Genomic DNA, 23274 nt, shown 5'->3' on the forward strand with positions numbered 1-23274 from the left:
GTGCCTGTTTCCCATTGGAAATAATATAAGGTCCAGCAAATCTGCATTACTTGCGGAAGTAAATGACTGCTCCCTCACCGGACAACGTGCAGTTTCACATCGCCGTTATGGAAGCTGAGGTTCTGTTGAATGAGATACGACCATGACTGTCATTTCCGCCGTTTCATGAGTTTACAGTGTTGTTCTCGTGTCATGCCTTTATACGTATCATACTTGCACAGCCAATTGACTTCAACTCGGTCAGCTGTGATTGGCGTGACAGTTGAGACTCGCCCATGCTATTCAAGGGCACGTGGTCTGACGAAGGAGATTTCAACACGGGAAGTACATTTTTGTATGGTTCGGAAGTATCCACCAATAGACTAAATGACTTTGAACAGTGACAACATTTTTCGAAACCAAGAGCCAGTTTCAGTTCTTGAAAAATGGTGTCTTGGGTGGATGTGGAAATTTTCATCCTGCGAGTGTTTGCGCTTGGTTTGCTCGGTAAGGATGTCTTTTTTTTTACCTACACTATACAGCATATAATCTGTTAAATATAGGTGAGCACTTCGCTTTGCACTCAGAACACTCGACCTGTCACCTGTCACTTCTTTGTTGACTCTTTGAAGTGTGACCCGGTCAAGGATTATCTACTGTTCACAACCATAATCAATATAACATAGTTACATCCACGTTTAAAGGGCAAATAGTTATGTATAGTTTTGTTTTTATATGTGTGAAGCAGGTGGTGACTTTATTTCTTGTGACTGACCTGTCCTGACGATGGACATACATTCTTTAGTGGCTGTCTTTCTTATCATCCCACTGAAGAGGTCATATAAGTGCAAACTTCTGCTATGTCAAACATATTGAAATATGTTTTAACCCTCTCTTGAAGTGATTAAAACAGAAGTCACTCTTACGATATAATTTGGAACAGTGACATAACACTAGAGACCAAATATCTAAATAGAAAAATAAATAACACGTAATGGTTGCTTTCTGTTAGAGTTAACAGAATGAGTTGCCAACACAAAATATGCATGTACAATGTGTTTGTATCCTTAAGATATCTGTGATCGGTTTATGAACTATGAATCATAAGCAGTATTCACATCCGAAGAAAATATGAAATATGTTTAAACCATATGCACATCATGTGCAATGTCATTTGATAAATTTAAATAGAATTATGTTTCTAAAGTGACTTAATTTTTTTTTTCTAATTAGAGATTTAACCGAAGTATATCTAAAAATGGAGGCAAAAAAGAAAACTGGAAAATATATGTCTGTGATATGAAATGTTGGCCAAATTGAAACAGCGCAAAGTATGTGATGACGCCATTTATGGTTGTTGACAATTCTCTCCAATATTTTATTGACCTTTGTGTGGTTAGCTTGAACAGCTCAGTTCAACAGCTTAGATGGACCGCTGTTAGTAAACTTCTCTGGGTCAGTCAATCCAGTGATAGTATTAAGGTTGGATATTGAGTTATGATGACACAATGTCAGCCAAGTCACTGCTCTAACCCTCTCATATGATATTGGTATTTATAAAGTTCTGTTGTCCATCACTGGTGTGCTCAAAGCTCATCTTTGTATTTAGCTGAATCTCTGGATGTCAATCTCAGCAACACATCATAGTTCCAGTCATACAATTGGCACAATGCCACTATGCAAAAATGACCAGTTAAGGTCCCAGGCTAGAATAGGTCTTCAACAACCCATGCTTGCCAAAAAGGGCGACTACGCTTGTCGTAAGAGGCCACTAATGGGATTGGGCGGTGAGGCTCGCTGACTTGGTGGACACATGTCATCGGTTCCCAATTGCGCAGATGATCATGTTGTTGGTCACTGGATTGTCTGGTCCAGACTCAATTATTTACAGACCACCACCATATAGCTGGAATATTGCTGAGTGTGATGTAAAACTAAACTCGCTCACTCACTTTCCACAATGCAAAATTGTGGACATGCTGACCATGGTAACTGAAATATACTGAGCAAAAATAGTGAGGGATATTTGTAAATTTTGAAATTAAGAATAATGATGTATTTATTCATTGTCATACTGATGAAAGATCAGTCATAAAAATACCATTTTACTCAACTTATTTTGCCCAGTATATATAGGACTGTTGACTATTACTGGGCCTAGCTTGGGTATATTCCATTTTACATCCATGATTTTGATAAGTAACACTCAAGTTAAAATAAAATCATTCCATTTTCGAAAATACATCTATATTCCATTCAAGTCATCACAAATATTGATTTCTTAACGGTAAATGGTTTGATTCTCTGAAGGATGGTTGTGTAGGCTGGTGACTAAAGCATTCACTCAATGCACTGAAGACCCAGGTTTGATTCCCCACATGGGTACAAAGTGTGAAGCCCGTTTCTTGTGTCCTCCGCTGTGATATCGCTGAAATATTGTTGAAAGTGGTGTAATTCTAAACTTTCACTCATGATTCGCTGAATATGTGAATGAAATGTAACAACCCTACCATTTCGACATTTGTTACTAGATAGAAGTTCAAACATGGAATTCCTTTGATTGGTAAATTAAATGCGGAATTTGTCTGTAGAACATTCCTTTGCATGAATTATAATAAATACCAAGGAGGCCTCATATTAAAGAAACTTCACTATATTCCACTACTCACCACACCTAGTGGTTTTTGGCACCAGTAGTGGTACGATTCAATGCCACTTGATTGAAATAATCGAAGATTAGTCAGTGACAAAATGCAATTGATCATGTCTTCTCATAATCAAACTTAATCAATTGTGGAACACTTGTTTGTATATAACTATATTTTTCACAAGTTTGGTTTTGTCATTAAACTTACATTTCATAAACATTATGAGCTCATTCTAAGTCACAGAGGAATGTATCTTAAAAACACCATTAAAGTTTTGTTCCTAACATACTGGTCTTCCTTAAGTAAAATTTGCTATTGCATTTTGTGAAATTTGCAAAAAAACCTCAAGAATTATTTTATATTGTTTTTCGTGCATTTCTAAGCAAGTGGGAGAATAATATAACAATGCTAACATCAGTACTTACAATGATTGATTTAATAGTTGTAACGCTAAAAACTGCCATCAAGGTATATGTGTGTCTGATGAAGTACCGGTATACTATAAAAACGGAATAGTACTAATGCCTCATCAGAGACAGTATATACCTTGACAGCAGTTTTTAGCATTACAAGCCCCTGTGCACGTAGGTACAGTGTGATGTGATGACTTGCAGTTGGACTCTTTTTACATAAATGTGTAAATGTTACAATGTATTGTTGATATATTTTAGATGTTTCTATGAACCATTTTTATTTTGGCTAGCACCAATGTTTACACATTTTGGCCCTCATTACATGAAGTCATGTGCACCAGTAAATCCACACAAAGTGAAACTGAATATGTATGAATATTTATGACAATGAAACAGACAATATCAGGATAGATTCGTCATGATAATATGAGGCCTTCTGTTTGAGGGAAAATAGAGGCTCTGATATTCTGTGCACATTAATAATCTGGATAGATAATGTGTGAATTTGAAATAATATCTATGTAAGCTCTTAACCTAAAAACTAGGATCAGGCTTAGGTTCCAAAGTATAAGGTTACATAGTTGAACATGTTGATTATTTCAATTTTTAGAGGTCAAAAAGTCATCCAGTATTTGTCAGGTGTAATGTTTCCAGTATTGTGAGTATAATGTATGGTAGCCTAGTGGTTAAACATGTTAAAGCATTCCCTTGTCACGCCAAAGATCTGGGTTTGATTTCCCACATGTGTACAGTGTGTGAAGCCCATATTCTGGTGTCTCCGTTGTGATATTGCTGGAATATTGCTAAAAGCGGCATAAAACTACACTCACTGGTACTTTGTGTACGCAGAGAACAAATACATTATGTGGTGCTTCAGCCATTCTAAACACGCATTTATCTAGGATTCCCCTCAGTTGCCCATGGAAGGCAAAGATGAAACATCTTAATTTTAAGGGTATGATGGCATTTTAAATCAAATATTTTTAATATTTGTTAGGATTCCCTCCTAAATGCCCTTTGAAGACAATTTTGGAAAAATCATAATTTTAACATTTTTGGGTTGAAATGTTGTTAAAAATGTAAGACTTTTAAAGTTATATTTTGCAAACTTACAGAGGAATTTTAACATTGAAAATTAACATTGCTTGTGAGATGTTAATAGTCTGTCTCAGTTCTCAACCATAATAATTATCTACTGCCAAACCCTCTCTGCAATGCTAAAGCCCTAAATGAAGCAATGAGATTTCCTCCGGTTCTTGACCTGTGGGCTCTTTGGGGCACCCTTTCAGGTCATACGAGTTTGTTTGTTACTGTCCAAGTTATATATATTCAGAGACTAAATGCTAGTCTAGATGTTTCATTCAATTCAACACCAAACTATGTTGATTAAGCCTCTTACTCTGTATTGATCATATCATCAGCGAAATACGTTTCCTTGTCTATAGCAGTAATTGTAAATATAACATAAATCTGGAAGTGTTTCATTACATTATAAATTATCACATCGTGTCGAGGGAAATACAGGGTTTTATCAGTCCCAAGTAAGGTTGGAGCTCGAGACTGATAAAACCCTTTATTTCCCTCGACACGATTTGATAATGCATTTATCTAGCTGAATGTTTTCACTAAATCAAAACAAAACAACACGCATCGAATCAACTTTCTGCCATGTTGACACCAGCTGATCGTTTAACCTCAATGCACCGCATGTTACTAAAAACATGTCGCTGCACACTTTGCTCACTTTACGTTGTCACCGAGGTATAGCAGGGTGATGTGACTTTCATAGTGGGAGTACACAACTTTTATAATCCCGCTCGCAGATCGTGATGGATGTACATGGTATTTTATCAGAGTCACGTGGACCAATCAAAACTCGACATTCTTACATGAGGCTAGATAATCTTATGTGGCAATTTGTCCTGGCATTAGCTGCAGAGTAGTTCAGTCTATGTCTGGAAAAATCACTCCATATTAGGACATGAAACTTAGTTTCACCTTGATTTACAAACATGGGTACCCCGGGGAGCCCCAGTTATAAGTCTTAAGGGTCCTGTGAGGGAACAGTTTTAAAAAATGTACTGCCTGCCGAACAGTTATTCCCACATAACAGTTATCACTGCAAAACAGTTATCACCAATACGTCAGTATCATGTGTGCGTAGTTCTGGTCAATTACAATTCTGGTTTTTTTGTCCCAACCATAAAGAGCAGCAAAAGAAATTCTTCTTTGAAAGTAACATGTTAAAGATAAAGTTATGAGCCCTATAGTCAGTGTTTACATTAATGCAGAAATCTGTGTTTTTCACGCCAAAAACTTAATATAAACAAGCAAAAATACTTTTATGTGCTTGTTTTGGATTCAGGCACCATAGGACCCGTGAATGTCCCGGGGTAGAATAGGCCTTCAGCAACCCATGCTTGCCATAAAAGGTGACTATGCTTGTCGTAAGAGGCGACTAACAGGATCGGGTGGTCAGACTAGCTGACTTGGTTGACACATGTCATCGGTTCCCCATTGCGCAGATCGATGCTCATGTTGTTGATCACTGGATTGTCTGGTCCAGACTCGATTATTTACAGACCGTCGCCATATAGCTGGAATATTGCTAACTGCGACGTAAAACTAAACTCACTCACTCACTCACTCACTCAGGCACCATAGATTCTGATGTGCTCAATTTTAGATGTAAATTTAAAGAGTAAGATATGAAAAAAACAAGACATATTGAAATGATTCCGGATTGTAATGGAACAAGGTTTGGACTACATACTTATAATTTCATTTCTGCACACACACGTACAAAAGCAACTGTGAACACTGCCTATAGTCCTATTTAAGGGGGGATGTCACATGATCTAAATAATAGCAAATTCAAGTTGACAGTTCATTGTTTGATTCCCCATCAATCTATTTTAAAAACCCCTTAACACTTAATTAGTGAAACAATTATTCAAAGATACTTGATGGTACAAAAATATATTACTTCTATTAGTAGTCATGAGGAATTCTGAAATGGTGATCACTGTTACATTTAGTTGTGAGATGACACCTATTTGTGTTGCCATAATTCCCTTCGGCTATGGAAACACGGCTGACAGCTGTGAACAGTCGGGACACGTGGACCAGAGATGCCAACCACTCTGATTTTGGAGGAATTACTCCAATTTTCAAACACAAAAACTACTCTCTGATTTGACCGTGAAAAACTCTGATTTTTAGAAAATGCAGGTATGTTTATAAATTTAGGATGTTTGAAAGACTTTTAGTAAATAGCCATTTGAATATGTTCATTTGACTTAACTATTATCTGGTTAAGTATTCCCGGAAATGGCATATTTCCAGCAGACTAAATTGATTTTTGTAGGGGAGGACCCCCAACACAGCCACCATCAAAATGGTCCTGATTGCCCATGCTCACCCCCAACTCACACCTTCAGGGCTCAAGAATTGCTTTGGGCAAGGCATGACTCCACTTTCATTTGATTCAGGGTTGGAATCTCTGATAGATGAATTGCTAAAGAAGTATCCCAATTAATTCTCTTTCATTAATTGAACAAAAGGCAGAGTAATTTTGGAAATCTGCGGATAATCGTTTCGCAGCCAGTATGGTTTGGTAATAAGTGTGAAGTCTGGATCACGTGGACTCGTGGATGATGCACAAAAGTGCTCTGAAAGAAGTGACCAAACACTCGGCACAGCCACAGATGTGTTTGGGTACAATAAAAAAAATTTTGCACGCAGTGAAGTTTTTTCTGCAGCCATCATCTACACTTGTGTGTGCTAAATTCATATTTACGTGTTGTTTGGAGCCAATTTCTGGTGTCCTCTGTCGTGATGTTCTTGGAATATTGCTAAAAGCATACTCACTAATCCATCCACATTTATCTGTCACATAAAACCCTGAGAAGGTTCCTCAAGTATGTGGTTCAAAGTGACTCCCACCACTTACTTTAAAGTGATTTCATGGCAAATAACAGGGCTGGATTTGAGAAATGTTACCTACTTGCACCAGGTGCAACCTAAGATAAAAACCTACTTGCACCAGCCAAATTCTGGTTGAACTGCTTTTATTGCAATATGTAGATGCAATTGTTTAGATGTATTTTTCAGAAGTTTACCCACTCAAAAATTGAAAAACGGTCACTGCTGTATATGGTTTCAGAGACCATTGGAAAACATCATAATGCCACAGTGCCAAGTCGTCATGGGCTTCCACTGAATCCAGTCTTTGTTTATGAATATCTTCTGTTGTTTCAGTACATTATATCCATCCAACATATCAAAACATTTCTACACAAAATAATTAAAATTTATTCATTAGTTGTTTATAAATTAAACTGACGTATCAAAGTAAAAATACATTCCATGATTAAGATATCAAAGAAATGCTTACTGGACAAAATAGAGCTATTTTATTATCATTATTATCAAATAACACAAGCTTGATATGAGAACTAGTTGGTCATGTCAAAATATTTCCCATAATTATGGAAAATACTCTACAGGTGTTAATTGTCTCGTCTCGTCAACTGCTTCAACACCTGTTGACGCAGATCCACACTCTAATATTTAGCAGCTGGGGTGTGGTGGGGGGTATCGCAAAGTCGGTATAATTACAAAGACCGTGGTGTTACGAGGCTAGATTGTGGTGGCAGTTGCATGTAGTTGGTTTCATTCTTTGTCGTGGATGATGTTCATACTCTGTCACAGTCACCCACCTGGTGACAACTTCATGCCAGTGGTGGCAGTCCTTACAGGTGAGCAGACGCAGATAGTAGAAGGTGCCATTTGTCGATGTATTTTTAAATCTCTTAGTCATGTACATGATGTCGTTCACATTGGGTGTTGCTAGGTACACTGCTTGTTTTTCATTAATAATGATTATCACATGCAGAGTTGCTATTTTGAATGCAGATTTGCCTCCCTTTGGAATACCAGAAACCTTTTAGTATGAGTTTGAATGCAGGCTTGCCCTAACTATGTTTCTTGGTTTGGCACCATCAAGCGTAGTAGTGTTCCAAATAATCAAAAATTGACCAAAAGAAGGATAAGAAATGATTATCAACTGTAAAAAATATTTTTGAGTAGTCTGACATTTGTTGTTTTGTCATAGCACACTTGACTCAATTAAACTATCCGTTAAATTTGACGAATGTACATGAACAAACATGCGCTCAAGCATAAAGCTGTGTGCATTGATTTTGTTTTATCACAAATCCAGTGTTAGAAACCATAAATTGGGAAAAAAATGAACGGAAAAACTCTTAAATCTGGTGATTACATTAAAAATGTGTATCTTTTAATTATAATCAATAATCATTCACCACAAGTCCTCTAATAATCAATAATGGAACATTTGATTTCTGATTCCCAAGTCTGAAATCATACCTGTCGTGATAGTTTTCACCATATTGGTCACTATATGAGATGCATTACTTTTGGGCTTTATTTGCACGTGTTATTGTTTGCTGTGATATACATGTAACTGTAATTAGTGACACAAAGAATCACCCAGACCTTGATTCAATTCAATTTTTGATATTAGACACTCGATTTGATCATTTTTGATACCATTCTTTATACAAAGTAAAAACAGATTTCATTTAACTCTCAAAACAACCCGTGAAAGTCCCAAGGTAGAATAGGCCTTCAGCAACCCATTCTTGCCATAAAAGGTGACTATGCTTGTCGTAAGAGGCGACTATGCTTGTCGTAAGAGGCGACTAACGGGATCGGGTGGTCAGAATCGCTGACTTGGTTGACACATCTCATAGGTTCCCAATTGCGCAGATCGATGCTCATGTTGTTGGTCACTGAGCATCTGTTGTCTGGTCCAAACCGGTTTATTTACAGACCACCGCCATATTGCTGGAATATTGCTGAGTGTGGTGTAAAACTAAACTCACTTACTCACTCACTGTTTTTTAAGCGTGAAATCCATCATGAACACGTTAACATCAACGTATGTTTCGCCTCCTTTCAGCACTCTAAAATGCTGGAGTTGGAGTCAGAATTGCGTTCTTTGGAAGTAACTAAAATAAATACTTAAATATTGAGTCAAAATAGTGATAATGGTCATGAAAAATCAAAACTAAGGCGTCAGATTCAATTTTCATTGAATCAAACCTGAATTGTTACAGCCTTAACAGCAATAATGTTGAAACGAGTGTTAAAGGAGCTCTGATTCAGAGCGATTTGAGCTTCACACTGACAACCTAATTACGTCCTCCAGCTGCCATTTTCCATAACCGTAACTGCAGTCTACTTTCACAGACTTGTCATTCTAGCTTTGTTTGTGTACATATACCAAAGGACACATGCCAATTAATTTCAACTTAAACAGTCAGATAGTAAGAATGGTAGGTGCCCACCAGGTGCTGTAACCAGATGTAAATATCCCTGATAGCTGTAGTTCGAATGGGAGCAGTTGAGTAGCCTAACGGTTTAAGCATTCTCTCATCACGCTGAAGACCAGAGTTTGACTTGAGCACTAACCAATGTGAAGGGGCAGTGGGGTAGCCTAGTGGTTAAAGCGTTTGTTCATTTTAATGAAGACCTGGGTTCAGGTTCCCAGATGAGTCTGATGTGTGAAACCTATTTCTAGTGACCCCTATAGTGACATTGCTGGAATATTGCTAAAAGCGGCGTAAAATAAAACTCACTACACCTTGAGGGTTCAGTGAATGAATTTATGACTGGCATGATTTAGGGTACCACCATTGTGGGTTATCTGCCAAAGGTTCCCTTAAGCATTTTCCTTGCCTGGGTAAATGCCCAACCTTATGGATTCAGGCTAGAAAGAAGACGCATTTTCAGTTTTGTTGTGACAGACAATATATCCTATGTTGCACTTGTGTGTGTTTGTGTGTGATTCACAATTGATCAGACGCCAGATGTTTCAGTCATTTCATAAGATCTCTATAAACAAGTCATGTACATTTTTTGAAAGTTCATTTTAAAACAGTAATAAATTAGTGATGTTTGAATGATAAGGCAAACATATGAAGTGTTCAAAAAGTCACAGTCCTTATTAATTTGGCTAGTCCGTATGAATTTGACTAGTCACAGACCTTACAAATTTGACAGGTCACAATACTTATAAATTTGATTCGTCACAGTCCTTATTATATGTAACAAAAAGAGCAGAGTAGAAATTTGATCAAATAAAGAAGTAAGTTACAGTTACAAGAATACTCTGGTTGGGGTTACTGTAGCATTAATGATTGCAGAGTAAAGCAGACTGGGTGGCCGTAAAGCACACAGGGTAGCTGTAGGGGAGAGTAAAGCAGACTGGGTGGTTGTAAAACAGTAAAGCAGACAGGGTAGTTGTAGGGGAGAGTAAAGCAGACAGGGTGGTTGTAGTGCAGAGTAAAGCAGACTGGGTGGTTGTAAAACAGTAATGCAGACAGGGTAGTTGTAGGGGAGAGTAAAGCAGACATGGCGGTTGTAGAGCAGAGTAAAGCAGACAGGTAAGCTGTACGGGAGAGTAAAGCAGACAGGGTGGTTTTAGAACAGAGTAAAGTAGAATGGGTGGTTGTAGTGCAGAGTAAAGTAGACTCAGTGGTTATAGAAGAGAATAAAGTAGACTGGGTGGTTGTAGAGCAGAGGAAAACAGACTGGGTGGTTTTACAGCAGATTGAAGCAGACTGTGGGTGGTTGTAGAGCAGAGCAAAACAGATGGTAGTTGTATAACAGAATAAAGTAGACTGGGTAGTTGTAGAACCTAGTAAAGCAGACAGTGTGGTTATTGAGCAGAATAAAGCAGAGTGGGTGGTTGTCATGCAGAGTAAAGCTGGCTGGGTGGTTGTAGTGCAGGGAAAAACAGACCTGATGATTTTAGAGAGAGCAGACTTGGTGGTTGTAGAGCAGGGTAAATTAGGCAGGGTGATTGTAGAGCAGATCGCTTTGCTTTTTTGTATTTCTGAGGATGAAATTAATTTGATGTTCTTGTTATTTTCAGTGTTCTGCTTGTGCTTCCCATGTATCCATGGCGATGATTCATCTCTTCATGTGTCAAGTGACCACCAGAGGGCAGTGCTCATGCCAGACAAGAACAATGGCAATGTGATGACATTCACAGTTGACAACCAGTCAGATCCCTTATTACACCCTGGGTTTATGAACTACTGTCGTCTGTCGGAAAATGCATTCACTGGGAGTGAAGGTACAATTGGAATTTTTCATTTTTATTTTGAACCCCCTCGGCTAAATTACATGTAAAGTCATTTAAGTTTAATTTATACCAATCTGGAAAACCACTTCAGATTTAGTGTTGCTTGCATGTTTATTTTTAAACATTTACTCTCCCTTTCATTTGACCCACTGAGTGGAACTGAAACTGTAAACCCACACTGGGCCTCTCTTGTCTATTTACTCTTGCACTAGGGGCGATGGAGTAGCCTAGTTCGCTCGTTATGCCGAAGACCCGGGTTTGATTCCCCACATGGGTACAATCATCACTACAGTGTGATAGGCCCATTTTCTGTGATATTGCTGGAATATTGCTAAAAGGTGCGTAAAACCAAACTCACTCACTCACTCACTCACTCACGCACTCCATGTCACTTCCCTTGTAGGACAGCCTCTGTCTCCAGAGAAGCATGTCGCATGCTCCATTACCTGTTCACGCCCATCTCTCATCATCTTTCTTTTGCCATGGTGGTATCAGCTGAAGTTAGCAATGTTTTGTGCAGAGAGTCCTTGGATGGGCGACTCCTGAGAGTTTATAGGACTTCAGTCCTGACCCACAACAAAACAAATGTCGTACATGTGAAATCACCTTAGGCAAATAAGTTTGTTGAAAAATGCCTCTTTCCACCCAGCAGAAAATGAGTACACGGTGGGATATGTTGTGTGACTAAGACCTTCTAGTGCCTAACAGGCACCTTGGGTTATTCTGGGTAATCATGTACTGTGTTGATTGTCAGCACTATCAGATTGCCTAGTGTATAATGAACACATTATTTTCTGAGAGAAACAATTTCATGGTTCCCTTGTTTTTACTTGGAAAAGAAACTCTTCTACCAGAAAAGAATTCTTTTTAACCAGTGCAAGACAATTTTTTTCTACGTCTGACATTGACATGTGCTCATGGGATCAACGATGTGAGTAGTGCGAACATCTGGATAAAGACAACTTTGCAGACCACAGGAGGGTCAGTACTACACTCTGACAGGGACTTACACAAGCATTCACATGAATTTGGGCCTTCATCTGCCAAGTGGCCAGTAAAAGATCGTCCTGAAGAGCTTGACCATTGTGTGGTCATGCTTACTAGTGAGCAGAAAGAGTTCTTAGAAGCTTAGACTCGTGAAGGTCCCGGGTTAGAATAGGCCTTCAGCAACCCATGCTTGCCATAAAAGGTGACTATGCTTGTCGTAAGAGGCGACTAACGGGATCGGGTGGTCAGGCTCTCAGACTTGGTTGACACATGTCACCAGTTCCCAATTGCGCAGATCGATGCTCATGTTGTTGGTCTCTGGATTGTTTGGTCCAGACTTATTATTTATTTATTATTTACTGACCGCCGCCATATAGCTGGAATATTGCTGAGTGAATGCCTCTCTTCTTTCACTTCTTAGAGTGCCTGGAACTCAGCTTGACATCCACTCAGGATCATCCAAGGATGTTGTTGTAAGACCGTAATTCATCGCATCGCACCGGACCGCTCAATAATTGCATCCTTTCTTTGGTGGAAGCTGTGACTTCTGTTGTAGATCAAAAGTACATACGAGAATCTATGTGCATAATATTGGAGCAATTCCAGACTGTCCTGGACCAGCTGTTGCATTTTTTTGGCTACATACTTGCTGTCAGCCATGCCTCAGATGATCAATATCATGCTGACCTGTTTCATCAGCCGTGGCCATCTGAATATATTTAACAGCCAGATCCATGGGATATATTTCATCAGCCGTGGCCATCGTGAATATATTTAACAGCCAGATCCATGAGATATATTTCATCAGCCGTGGCCATCTGAATATATTTAACAGCCAGATCCATGGGATATATTTCATCAGCCGTGGCCATCTGAATATATTTAACAGCCAGATCCATGGGATATATTTCATCAGCCGTGGCCATCTGAATATATTTAACAGCCAGATCCATGGGATATATTTCAAGGTGAATCAATTTTGATAAAGCTGGAAAACCTTTAAGCGCTCAAGCATTGTCATACGGCCAAGTTCTTTCCGTCAAACCCACAGTTAAGAGACATTTTTCATTCCAAATCTGGCTGTGGCAGAGGGAGCAAGTCCGTTTCCTCCTGTAGACGTCCCTCCAACTCTAGGACTGTGACTCTGAGATATTCACATGACTTCCACGACCAGGCGTCCTGATCTTAACACCCCAGTAGGCAAAAGACTGGGACTCTTCACTTCCAACTGTAACATTTTAGACAGCCCCTTAGTGCTAGTGACACTGTCTGAGGGTTACAAGATACCTCTCATCTGTTGCCGCCCCTGCCCTCCGAACTGATATGATGAACCTATCCAGCGAACTAGCTACTAATTCTGTGAACCAGCACAGGTCCGTTGCTCAAGAAGTATGTGATAGAACCTCTGAATCCATCACCTGGCTTTTATTTCCCAATTTTGCCAACAACTAGCTCATCTTCAGTATGAAGCTGTTCAACGCTGTGTACCTCAAAGCAACTCCCTAGTTATAAGTGGGCTCAGTGAACCTATTGGAATAACCTCATCCGTCTCAATTTCTGCATGTTCAAATCCATCTGAGGCATTGCAAGCACCTGCGCTTCAAATTCAAGAGAATCAATTACCAATAGAGAGTCCTTCAGTTTCATGAAACCCATCATGTATTTCCTTAAATACTTGGGGGATCATGTTCAAATCTTACATAGATGACTATTCAGGCTCATTAGGACTAATCTCTCTTCGTCATCTTTAGTTCACCACTGAACTGCTTCAGCAGTTATGGTGTCTGATTATTCGAAAGAAGTGAGAGCTAATACCGACACAGGCTTCAATTCATCAGGGATATCTTCAATACACGTCAAGGGATGATGTTCGTTCCTCAAGACGGGTGGCTAAAGATTCAATGTTGGGTCTCTCTGGTGCTGTTTCACTTCGTTGACACGTCATCGGTTCCCAATTGCAATGCTGAATGCTCATGTAGTTTGTCACTGGATTGTCTGGTCCAGACTCAATTATTCACTTGTACAATTTATTTATCCATCTCACATTTTGTACCATGATTTATTGGTGGAATGGTTACTCCTGTTACACACTTAAACTCAATCCATTATTTTTAATTTATACAAAATAAATCCATGAATATTCTTTATTGCAAATTGCTGATGAAATAGTGAAACATATGACTGTTGCTATGAAAACAAATATAAATGATAGCATAAGAAATTTTAATTCATGAGTGCCCGCACAGACAGAATGAGATGACTTTTGATCTGCAGAGACGTGTTTATCAGGCGCCAGGATCTCTTTGAATGAATAGTAAAACAGCAGCTAATTTCATATTGATTGTGGCTACAGTGCATTTCATGAAAAGTTTGATATTCTACTCTGTTATTTTTGACGAACACTCAACTGATTTCAGTGAAAAATTTGGTCACGTCTGCTTGCAATAATATGTGAAATTGCCAGATACTCTCACTAGTTTTCTTGCATTGACTTATCAAGGGCGGTGCTGTAGCCTAGTGGTTAAAGCATCTTCTCATCACACCAATTGCAAAGACCCGGGTACAATTGCCCATAGGGTTACAATATTTAAAGCCCACTTCAGACTTGCAGCTTCATTGAGTTATATATTGACAGTTTACTTGATACTTCAATATTCTAGTCATTTTAAAAAGAGACTGAAACCACTTTAACTTCATTTTTTTATATATACTGTACATTCATTTTGGATATGACTTCAAATGACACTGTTCAAGGGAAAAAAAACTATTGCAATAGTTGGTTGCAGTAGACTATCTCTATGGATGTAGTTATTTCCTCCTCAATAGTCGCCCATAGTGATGACATATTTTGGCATGTATTGCCTAAAACAAGTCCTGAACATAATTTAGAAGCAGCTTCTGAATGTTGACCTATCTCAGGGATTCAAAATTGTTTTTAAAAGCAACGTGACTTTAAGAATGTAATTTGACCTGACTAATTTTGCACTCAACCTGACTTTTATGACAATCAGGATGTTGTTGTAATGAAAGAATACATCATGATGGTACTTGATATCCTCTTTGAGAGGCATTTAGAAGTCGGAGCAGTAATGAAGAATGACAATTTATGGATGAAAAACGTCTTTATAGCTGTGAGAGCGCCCTTTCAGTGAAGGTGCTAACACCATTACTTGCTTGATAACCTCACTTGCTTGTAACAGGAAGCCAGGAAACTTGACATAAAGACTCATAAATCTTCACAGGTCGTGCTAAGAACTGGAGCAAAATATCAAGGTGTCTTGCTCTATGATGATGATGAGGTCATTAAGGACACATTGCATCACCTTAAGAATTACATATTTAGACCTGTGACAATCTGGGATAAATTCATTTTAGCACACCATGCTTTTCATAAAAAGTGATTAACAGGAGTGGTCAGGCTTGTGGACTTTGTTGACTCGTTTGACCCAGTGTGTTGGTCAGTGCTCATGATATTGATCACTGGATTGTTTGATACAATCTTGATTATTTACAGACTGCTGCCATATGCTGAGAATAGTGCTGAGTGTGGTCTTAAACAACAGTCATTTTTGGGGTAAAGGATGAAAACTGGGGGAAGGGTCAGCTTAAAATTGCATAAACGTTATTAAAACATAGAATCAATTATTGAACCCAAGTGTTTTGACTTAATGCCTTTAATTCTGTCCATTTCAGGTTCTCCTGTGCCTGGCTATCACTTGAAGAAGGTTTTTGCACTAATCTCCCCAGGACAGCGAGCTACAAAGATTGATTTTGAAAACATCACAAGTCCTGATATTAGCTGTGACTTCGAGGAGTATGCACAGCTGTCAAGCCATCCAAAAGTTCAAAGTCTCCCAGAAGTTGCAGATATTTATCGTCATATGAGATCAAGGAAAGATGGATTCAAAATATTTCGGCCATACCCTGATTCACCGTTCTGTGAGTATGAGGAGTTGTCTCCCCTTGGTACAACCCAGCATATACTATTAGGTGAATATATGGGGAAAAAATACTCCACATTTGGGTTTGATGAACCATATTCAATAGAAAGGATGTTGGCAGCGCACTGCATACAAGATGAAGCGGCATATCAGAGTATATTTGCTTTTTTACATGGCCTGCTTCATGAGAAAGATTTTGTATCAACAAGTGTCCAAAAGTCTTTGAATAATTTTTGTCATATGTATCCTAATCAGCGATGCTCCTGTCCAAAGTCAGATTTTCTCCAACATCAGATTGCCAAGGCAGTGCGAAGAGGGTTTCATATATTTAAAGGTAGTGCCAAAGTTGAGCGTGGCATCAATGCAAAACTAAACCTTCCTTATCATACAGACATAGCCCCACGTGAAATTGTGTCCTTCCTTTCTTCATGGGTGTGTGATGGGAGACAACATCCATGCAAAAGAGGCACCTGTTTCAACATCAGCATTTCAAATTTAAATGATGTTTTTCAATCAGCTAATGATTATCTCAATCACATGACGTCCACAGTCAGTTTCAAAAGCTATGCACATCTTAATGTTTATCCATTTCTTGAGCGAATGTTCAAATGGCTGCATGGGGCTGAATATGAGAGATTTTCGGTTATGGCAGCAGAGGAGGATTTCGTTGTTATGGTGATGACTGTCCTGGGATTGCCAGTTGAACAAGTTCTACCACTGGCGTCACGGCTTGTGTTCGAGATTCATGAATCTTCCCAATCAAATGATCTGATAGTTAAAATATATTTTAATGGAATTGATGTATCTGATAGACTTTCTGTGAGTACCGATCTGAATGTTTCGGTGTTAGGCCTGGAGATGGTTAGTGAATATTATACAAGGTTAATGTTAACTAGTTTTAAGAACAGGGATTATTATACTGAGTGCATGTCATGATCCCAGATAACAAGAATCATAGCTTGCAGGGATCTTTATAATTCATGCCTATTGTCACGTGTTTTAGGCTTGCATGAATTATTTATAGAATGAGATGTCATTGTAACAGTGTTTAAGGAGGTAATGCTCAAATGATAAGGCTCCCTTCAAATATCTTTGAAATTTGTGATTTTCTTATTTTTTGTGATTTTTAATATATGCTCTTAATTAAAATCAGGATATTTGTTTTTTGTAATGTGCGACAACGAATGTGTGATGGATATATATTTGAAACTTTACCATGACTTCAGTAAATACTGTAATATGATTGGTTAATCAAAGTCATTCAGAGGTATATGATAACGTTTTATACCTCTGATTTTACAGAATCGCGGAATGCGTTTTTTCTTTAAATCTTAATAATGCAGTTATGGTAGAATGGAGATAAACATACTGCGTTGGAAAGACAGAGATATATGGCAAAATTATAATAGGTTGAAATATTTCATTTTTTTACATCAAGTGAAGCGTTCGCTTTTAGATAAGACTGAAACGGATTGCCTAGCTCTGACTCAATTATCTCAGTGTTCACGAATAGCCTCAGACCCTCTGACAAATCTGGCAGATTCGCCAGTGGTCAGATAGAAATCACCAAACTGCCAGCCCCAGTGTCTGACTGAATATTTCACAATGTCTTTGTGTGAAGTTGTTATTTGCGGCATCTGACACTTCTTTGCTGTTTAGAAATCTTATGTTTGTTATCATATAATCTTAATAATTTCAATGCCAAGTATAAGAAATTTCAAATCTGAAATGTTTGTTTAACTTTATTCTGTGGGTCCTGTGAATTTTGAGTGGGTCAGACAGACATCTGAAACTTACAGGACCCAAAGTCCTGTTCCTTTGAAACACCATCGCGAACACTGCTATCTTCAGGCCACCATCATACCAGGAATGTTGCTGATAGCAGCAATTACCAAAGTCACTAATAAAATGTAAAGGATAGTGTCTTTAACACTGATGTTATTCCTGAAAGTCTTGGGTTGAATCCATTGGTGGTGTACTGGAGTCATGATGACAGATTTGATTGACCTTACTATCTCTTACAACTAAAACCTTCTGTTAAACGCGTTGGTTTTGATTATTATTTTTAAAATTGAATGAAATAAGGTGTACAAACAGGTATGTTTAGAGTCTAGATTTTCAGAAACATTGATTTTGGAGTAAAAACAAAAGTACAAATGTTTTTTGTTTTGTTTTTTCATGGGTCTCTTTTATAAGATAATTTACATGTCACATTTTGTGAAGGGAAAAATAGTAAGATAAAATAAGTAATTCATGGCTCAAACTTTAACTAGAAACCAGTACTACCTAATTTGGCGTGAAACAAGGGAGTTATAATGTAGAGTTAGAAAGATAAACTCTAAAATCAGTTAAACTTAAATTTACACACTGCCACACTGTAACTAAGAGAAGCAATTGATTATTACAGCATGTCACTGAATTCTTTTAAATCTAACATTGTGGTAACACAAAACAGTGATTTTGGATCACTAATCACTAAAATCATCCTTACAAAACTACTTTGCATGTGTAGTCAACTGAATTATTCCATGCTGGTATAATACATAATCCAAAATGTTCTTGTGGATATGTTTGTGAAAATTCTTATCATTACCTATTTGACTATCAACTATATACTCAACAGAGATCTACCATGATGGCTAATTTACACAGTGTTGTCAATGTTAATATAAACTCAGAGTTACTACTACGTCGCAATGCACATCTGACTGATCATGCCAATCAAAACATATTTAAAATTGTTCAAACATGTATTTGTTAATCAAAAAGATTTTTTTATTTATTCCAATTACCCCAATCTTTCCTATCTTTCTGTTCTTGTCTGTCCGTCTTGTGTAATGAATGTAAATAATATTATGTAAATACTACAGAGAAGGTGTTCTAAGTTGTATAACTTGTACCCAATCCTTTTCTCATGAATAAAATATGTTTAAAACAATAAAACAATGATTATTTCAGAAATATGTCCTTGTGACTGCCCCATGATAATGAGTCAAGTATACAATGTACACAATGATAAGGAAGTGTTTTACCCTGTATTTTACTGCTGACAGCACCCAAAGAGGAACAATTTTAATGCTTAGTTGTATAATACTCCACCTAATATGGCCTCATAAAACAATGTTAAAATACTGTGAATTTATGAAAAGTGCTGTGAAAAATCCATAATTTTGATAAAATAGTGTTTCTTTCCAGATTTGGAGCCGGGGTCAAAGCTTTCAGGTCTAGATGAATGCTTCTTTTCCATGACCCTATTGCCAAGGTGGTGTTGACCTAAGGACAGTTAAATTTATATGTTAACTCATATTTATAGTAGTCATAGTGCACGAGATTACTTTCCGCCCAGGGCCCTAGTCTCTTTATCAACTTCTATTTGTTTACATTACAGGGTCCTATTTCACAAAACAGTCATAGTGCCATGTCTGTTCCTAATGGTGGTAAGATTAATTTAGATAATCAAAGATTAGTTGCAGTTACCAAACGACCAAACAGGTGGTCACATTTTCTCATAGATGATTGTGGAACTACTGGTTTAGTCTTTGAAACACTTGACTATGGAACATGTCTTCGAAGTTGTCAGGGCCTGAAAATGTGTTTAATTGTTAGAAAACTCTCTTCATTTACCGAAAAGTCATGACTGAACTTTTCATGAAGAATTAGGATACATCAGTCATCGCTGTAAAGTATCAAGTTGCACCATATTATATACATCTGCAATAACAACCTGAATAGGAAAATCTGAAAAATGTTGCAAACCACCTTTTGACGATTGTTTTTTAGTATTGAAGCCATCATCAATTGTGAGATTTCAACCAGTTCAACGCTAGCTGTAAGCCTGTCGCTAGCTGTAAGCTTGTACGACAGTATAGGAGGTATGACAGTCACATCACTATGATAGCTTTGTGAAGTGCACCCAGATCTGTTAAAATCCCACGTCACTCAGGAAAGGTGTTTAGTTTCGGCAGTAAGCTATCTGTGCAGATTAGATTTACTATGGTGTGTACATTTCATCCAAGCAATAAATTTCCGTTTGGTTAAATAAAATCTCCTGCTTTGTCACATGAAACTTGATGGAAATGTTTTAAGTATATTTAAAGAGCCCAAGTCAAACAATGGTTAGCCAGATTTAGATCCTAGATGATATTTAAATGTCTAAAATGACCCATCTTTTTCTCAGAGAACAGAATGACCCATTGTTATCAGTAGACGTGTCATCACAGAATTGTATATCTGTCTAGGGCAAGGTCTAAGCTTTAAATAAAGTGTGGTCAGCTGATCTAACTTAAATATACACATGGAAACACGTATTGCATCGCCCATGATTTTTAACTGCTCGTAAAACGACCCAACCAAGTCAAATATTGAAACGTATGCTGTAGTCATTGTTTCAAGTAGTGTTGGGAATTAGTTCAAATATCTTAATTGATGATAAATTCATTACAACCGATCTATCATAGAAAATATTTGGTTAGCATCAAATTTTCCTAGTTATTTCTGCAGACATGTCAACCTGTATGATTTTATCGTAGTCGCTACAAATTTTAACTTCAAACTACGCCATATGATTCCACTAGAAATCCTACGAAGTTTAAATAAAATGCATTAAAATTCGGATATATAGACAAAAAACATATATTTGCAACAATGAAATACATTTTCAGACTTCATGTACCTTCCATTCATCAAATTTAACGACATATTTGAACTGGCATGATTGCAGGTAACAAACGTAATTTTAGCGAAGCGGATTTCAATACCTTTGCAATTTGACACATTTAGTTCCAGCGGAAATAATTTGACCGTAATATCAATCACTTTTTTCCCAGAATCCATCATGATTTTGTTTATTTAGTGGACTACTAATTTTATGGTCAAACTACTAATTTTGAACGTTGAAGCTACAATTTGCAACACTTTGGGGTTGGCATCCCTGTGTTCGCTAGTGCACAAAAAAATATGAGAAAAAATGTATGTTTTGCTTTTTTTTTTTTTTTTTTTTTTTTTCGTAAATTGCACAAAGTACATTTGAAGATTTCACATCTTAAGGATGACAAGTATGTTAGGACCCTAAATATCCTGGAGTCTTTAAGATAAATTTGACTTGGAACAAGTTTGTAGTCCTTATGAAACATGACCAACAAAACCAACTTTGTGAAATATGTTGTTAATGCAAACAAGTGTGCGAAAATTGTTACATTTTGAGAAAATATGATTGATTGCTTGGTCGTTTCATCAATGCAACCAGTCTTTGATTATTTCAATTAATCGGTCTACCGCTAGTTTCAAGTGCACTTAAACTGTCAATATTAATGTTTATAGAGCTACTGTTTCCTTATTGACTTCCTCTAAATTATTTACTGTCCAAAAGTTTCCATTTCAAGCAAATATGCTTTAAAGGACATTGTCAGAGTCTGTCGAGAATATTTTAGGCTATAGTTTTTATATTGGGGACATGTACCCTCACTTTAGCTTCCTATTGATGCAATAAAAGACTTATTATCTGTTGCGACTAACCTGAAATCGATAATTGAAACTTTGAGGCAGACAGCTTCCAAACAAACACTTGCCATATATGGAATAAAAACAATTTCTCTGTACATCAAAAGCTGTTGTACATGGTGTTGTTCGTGTTTGTCGCACCAGTTTCAGTCACAAGTTGTGTGTAGAATATTCGTATAGAGTGCTGCAAGGGACATAACACTATGGGGTTTGCTTGAAATAATGCTCTTGTAGAGGGTGTGTGAGTCAATTTTATGCAAAGTTGAATTCATTCATACAAACTTTTTTTAAGTATAATATTCTAAATACATAATTTTGGATGGAATAAATTATATGGTAGCTTCCCTGGGGGTAGATAGTGAGTATTATTATGAGAAAACTATGATGAGCTTCTACAGAAATGTGTGATTTTGTACCTGTAGTGTCACATACCTCGTATCATGACTTTGCAATATCATTTTACTCCTTACACTCCATGAAGATAACCTGACAGGAGAATGAGATAGTAACTCCCACTACTGACAAAGTGATCTATATATACTTCTAACAGCTACGTCCATCTCTTGTCAAGAACTTCTGTCCTATGTGAAAGCAGGACATTTTCAGATGAGAGTAACTTGCGTTCCATAAGATCACACCACAGGGTCAAAGACTGGGACACATATAGGATATACAAAGGATCATAAAAGGCAGTAGAAACACAAATGTTTAAATGAAAATTTCCAGAATTCCATTTGAATATGAAGAAAGAAATTTTGCATATTGTTCATGCACTTTATCTAATAAATATTTTGTTATTGTTGTTTTGTTTTAAGCATATTTTATTCATGAGAAAAGGATTGGGTACAAGTTATACAACTTAGAACACCTTCTCCGTAGTATTTACATAATAATTTACATTCATTATACAAGATGAACAGACAAGAACATTGTTCTGAAGTAGATTTCATTTTAGCTATTTTCAAAGTGAATATCTTCAGTGACTTAATGTAGTTGTTATTGACTATTCTGAAACAGTCTTAAAACTTTTTAAAATCATACTTGCAGTTTATTTTGCGTAAATAATAAGGGATTTTGTTCGAAATAAGCCTGTTGGGTGTGGCTTGTCTAAATTTTTGAGTATTGCACATGACCCAGATCGTTGATCTGACGCAGAATGTCACAAGCATGGGCCTGTTGACAGTGACGACTGGGAATGTCAATATTTGAATCTGTTTGTCACAATACTGAACCAACATTTCCCTGTCTGTGATCACACAGTCATGCAACTGAGTGACCTTCTCAGGTAGTCATTTGTACGAGGAACAGGCTGCCATCTTGCGTACACTTTACATCCTCTATGTTAACATTGTAAATGCCCCAGGCACCTATGCCTAAATAGTTTAGGATATATGAGGATTTTATGTTTTGAGGAGATGAAATTAATTATTATCATGTTTTCTTTCTATTGAAAGAAAATACGACCAGCAGATCTGTAAAATAAGAAACAAAATTGGTCTGGCACAAACATGGCAAAGATTTAACTATCATATCAAATTAATGTGCTTATACCTAAACTGCATAATTTCATCTTGTATTAGATAGAAAGGTCAATACAATATTGTTAGTCATCCTTCAAAACCAAGAGCATG

The 23274-nt window shown here is 37.3% G+C and overlaps 1 protein-coding gene across 1 annotated transcript; it reads left to right on the forward strand.

The window, feature by feature from the left end:
- The first annotated feature begins 335 nt into the window (after positions 1-335).
- LOC137268356 (2-phosphoxylose phosphatase 1-like) lies at positions 336-17544 on the forward strand. Its single transcript, XM_067802908.1, has 3 exons — positions 336-486; positions 11004-11207; positions 15897-17544. The coding sequence occupies exons 1-3, from the start codon at positions 426-428 to the stop codon at positions 17078-17080; spliced, it is 1449 nt and encodes a 482-aa protein (XP_067659009.1). The 5' UTR covers positions 336-425; the 3' UTR covers positions 17081-17544.
- Positions 17545-23274: the final 5730 nt, after the last annotated feature.

This window comes from Haliotis asinina, chromosome 16 (assembly GCF_037392515.1).
Source record: "Haliotis asinina isolate JCU_RB_2024 chromosome 16, JCU_Hal_asi_v2, whole genome shotgun sequence".
In the NCBI taxonomy this organism is placed as follows: Eukaryota; Metazoa; Mollusca; class Gastropoda; order Lepetellida; family Haliotidae; genus Haliotis; species Haliotis asinina.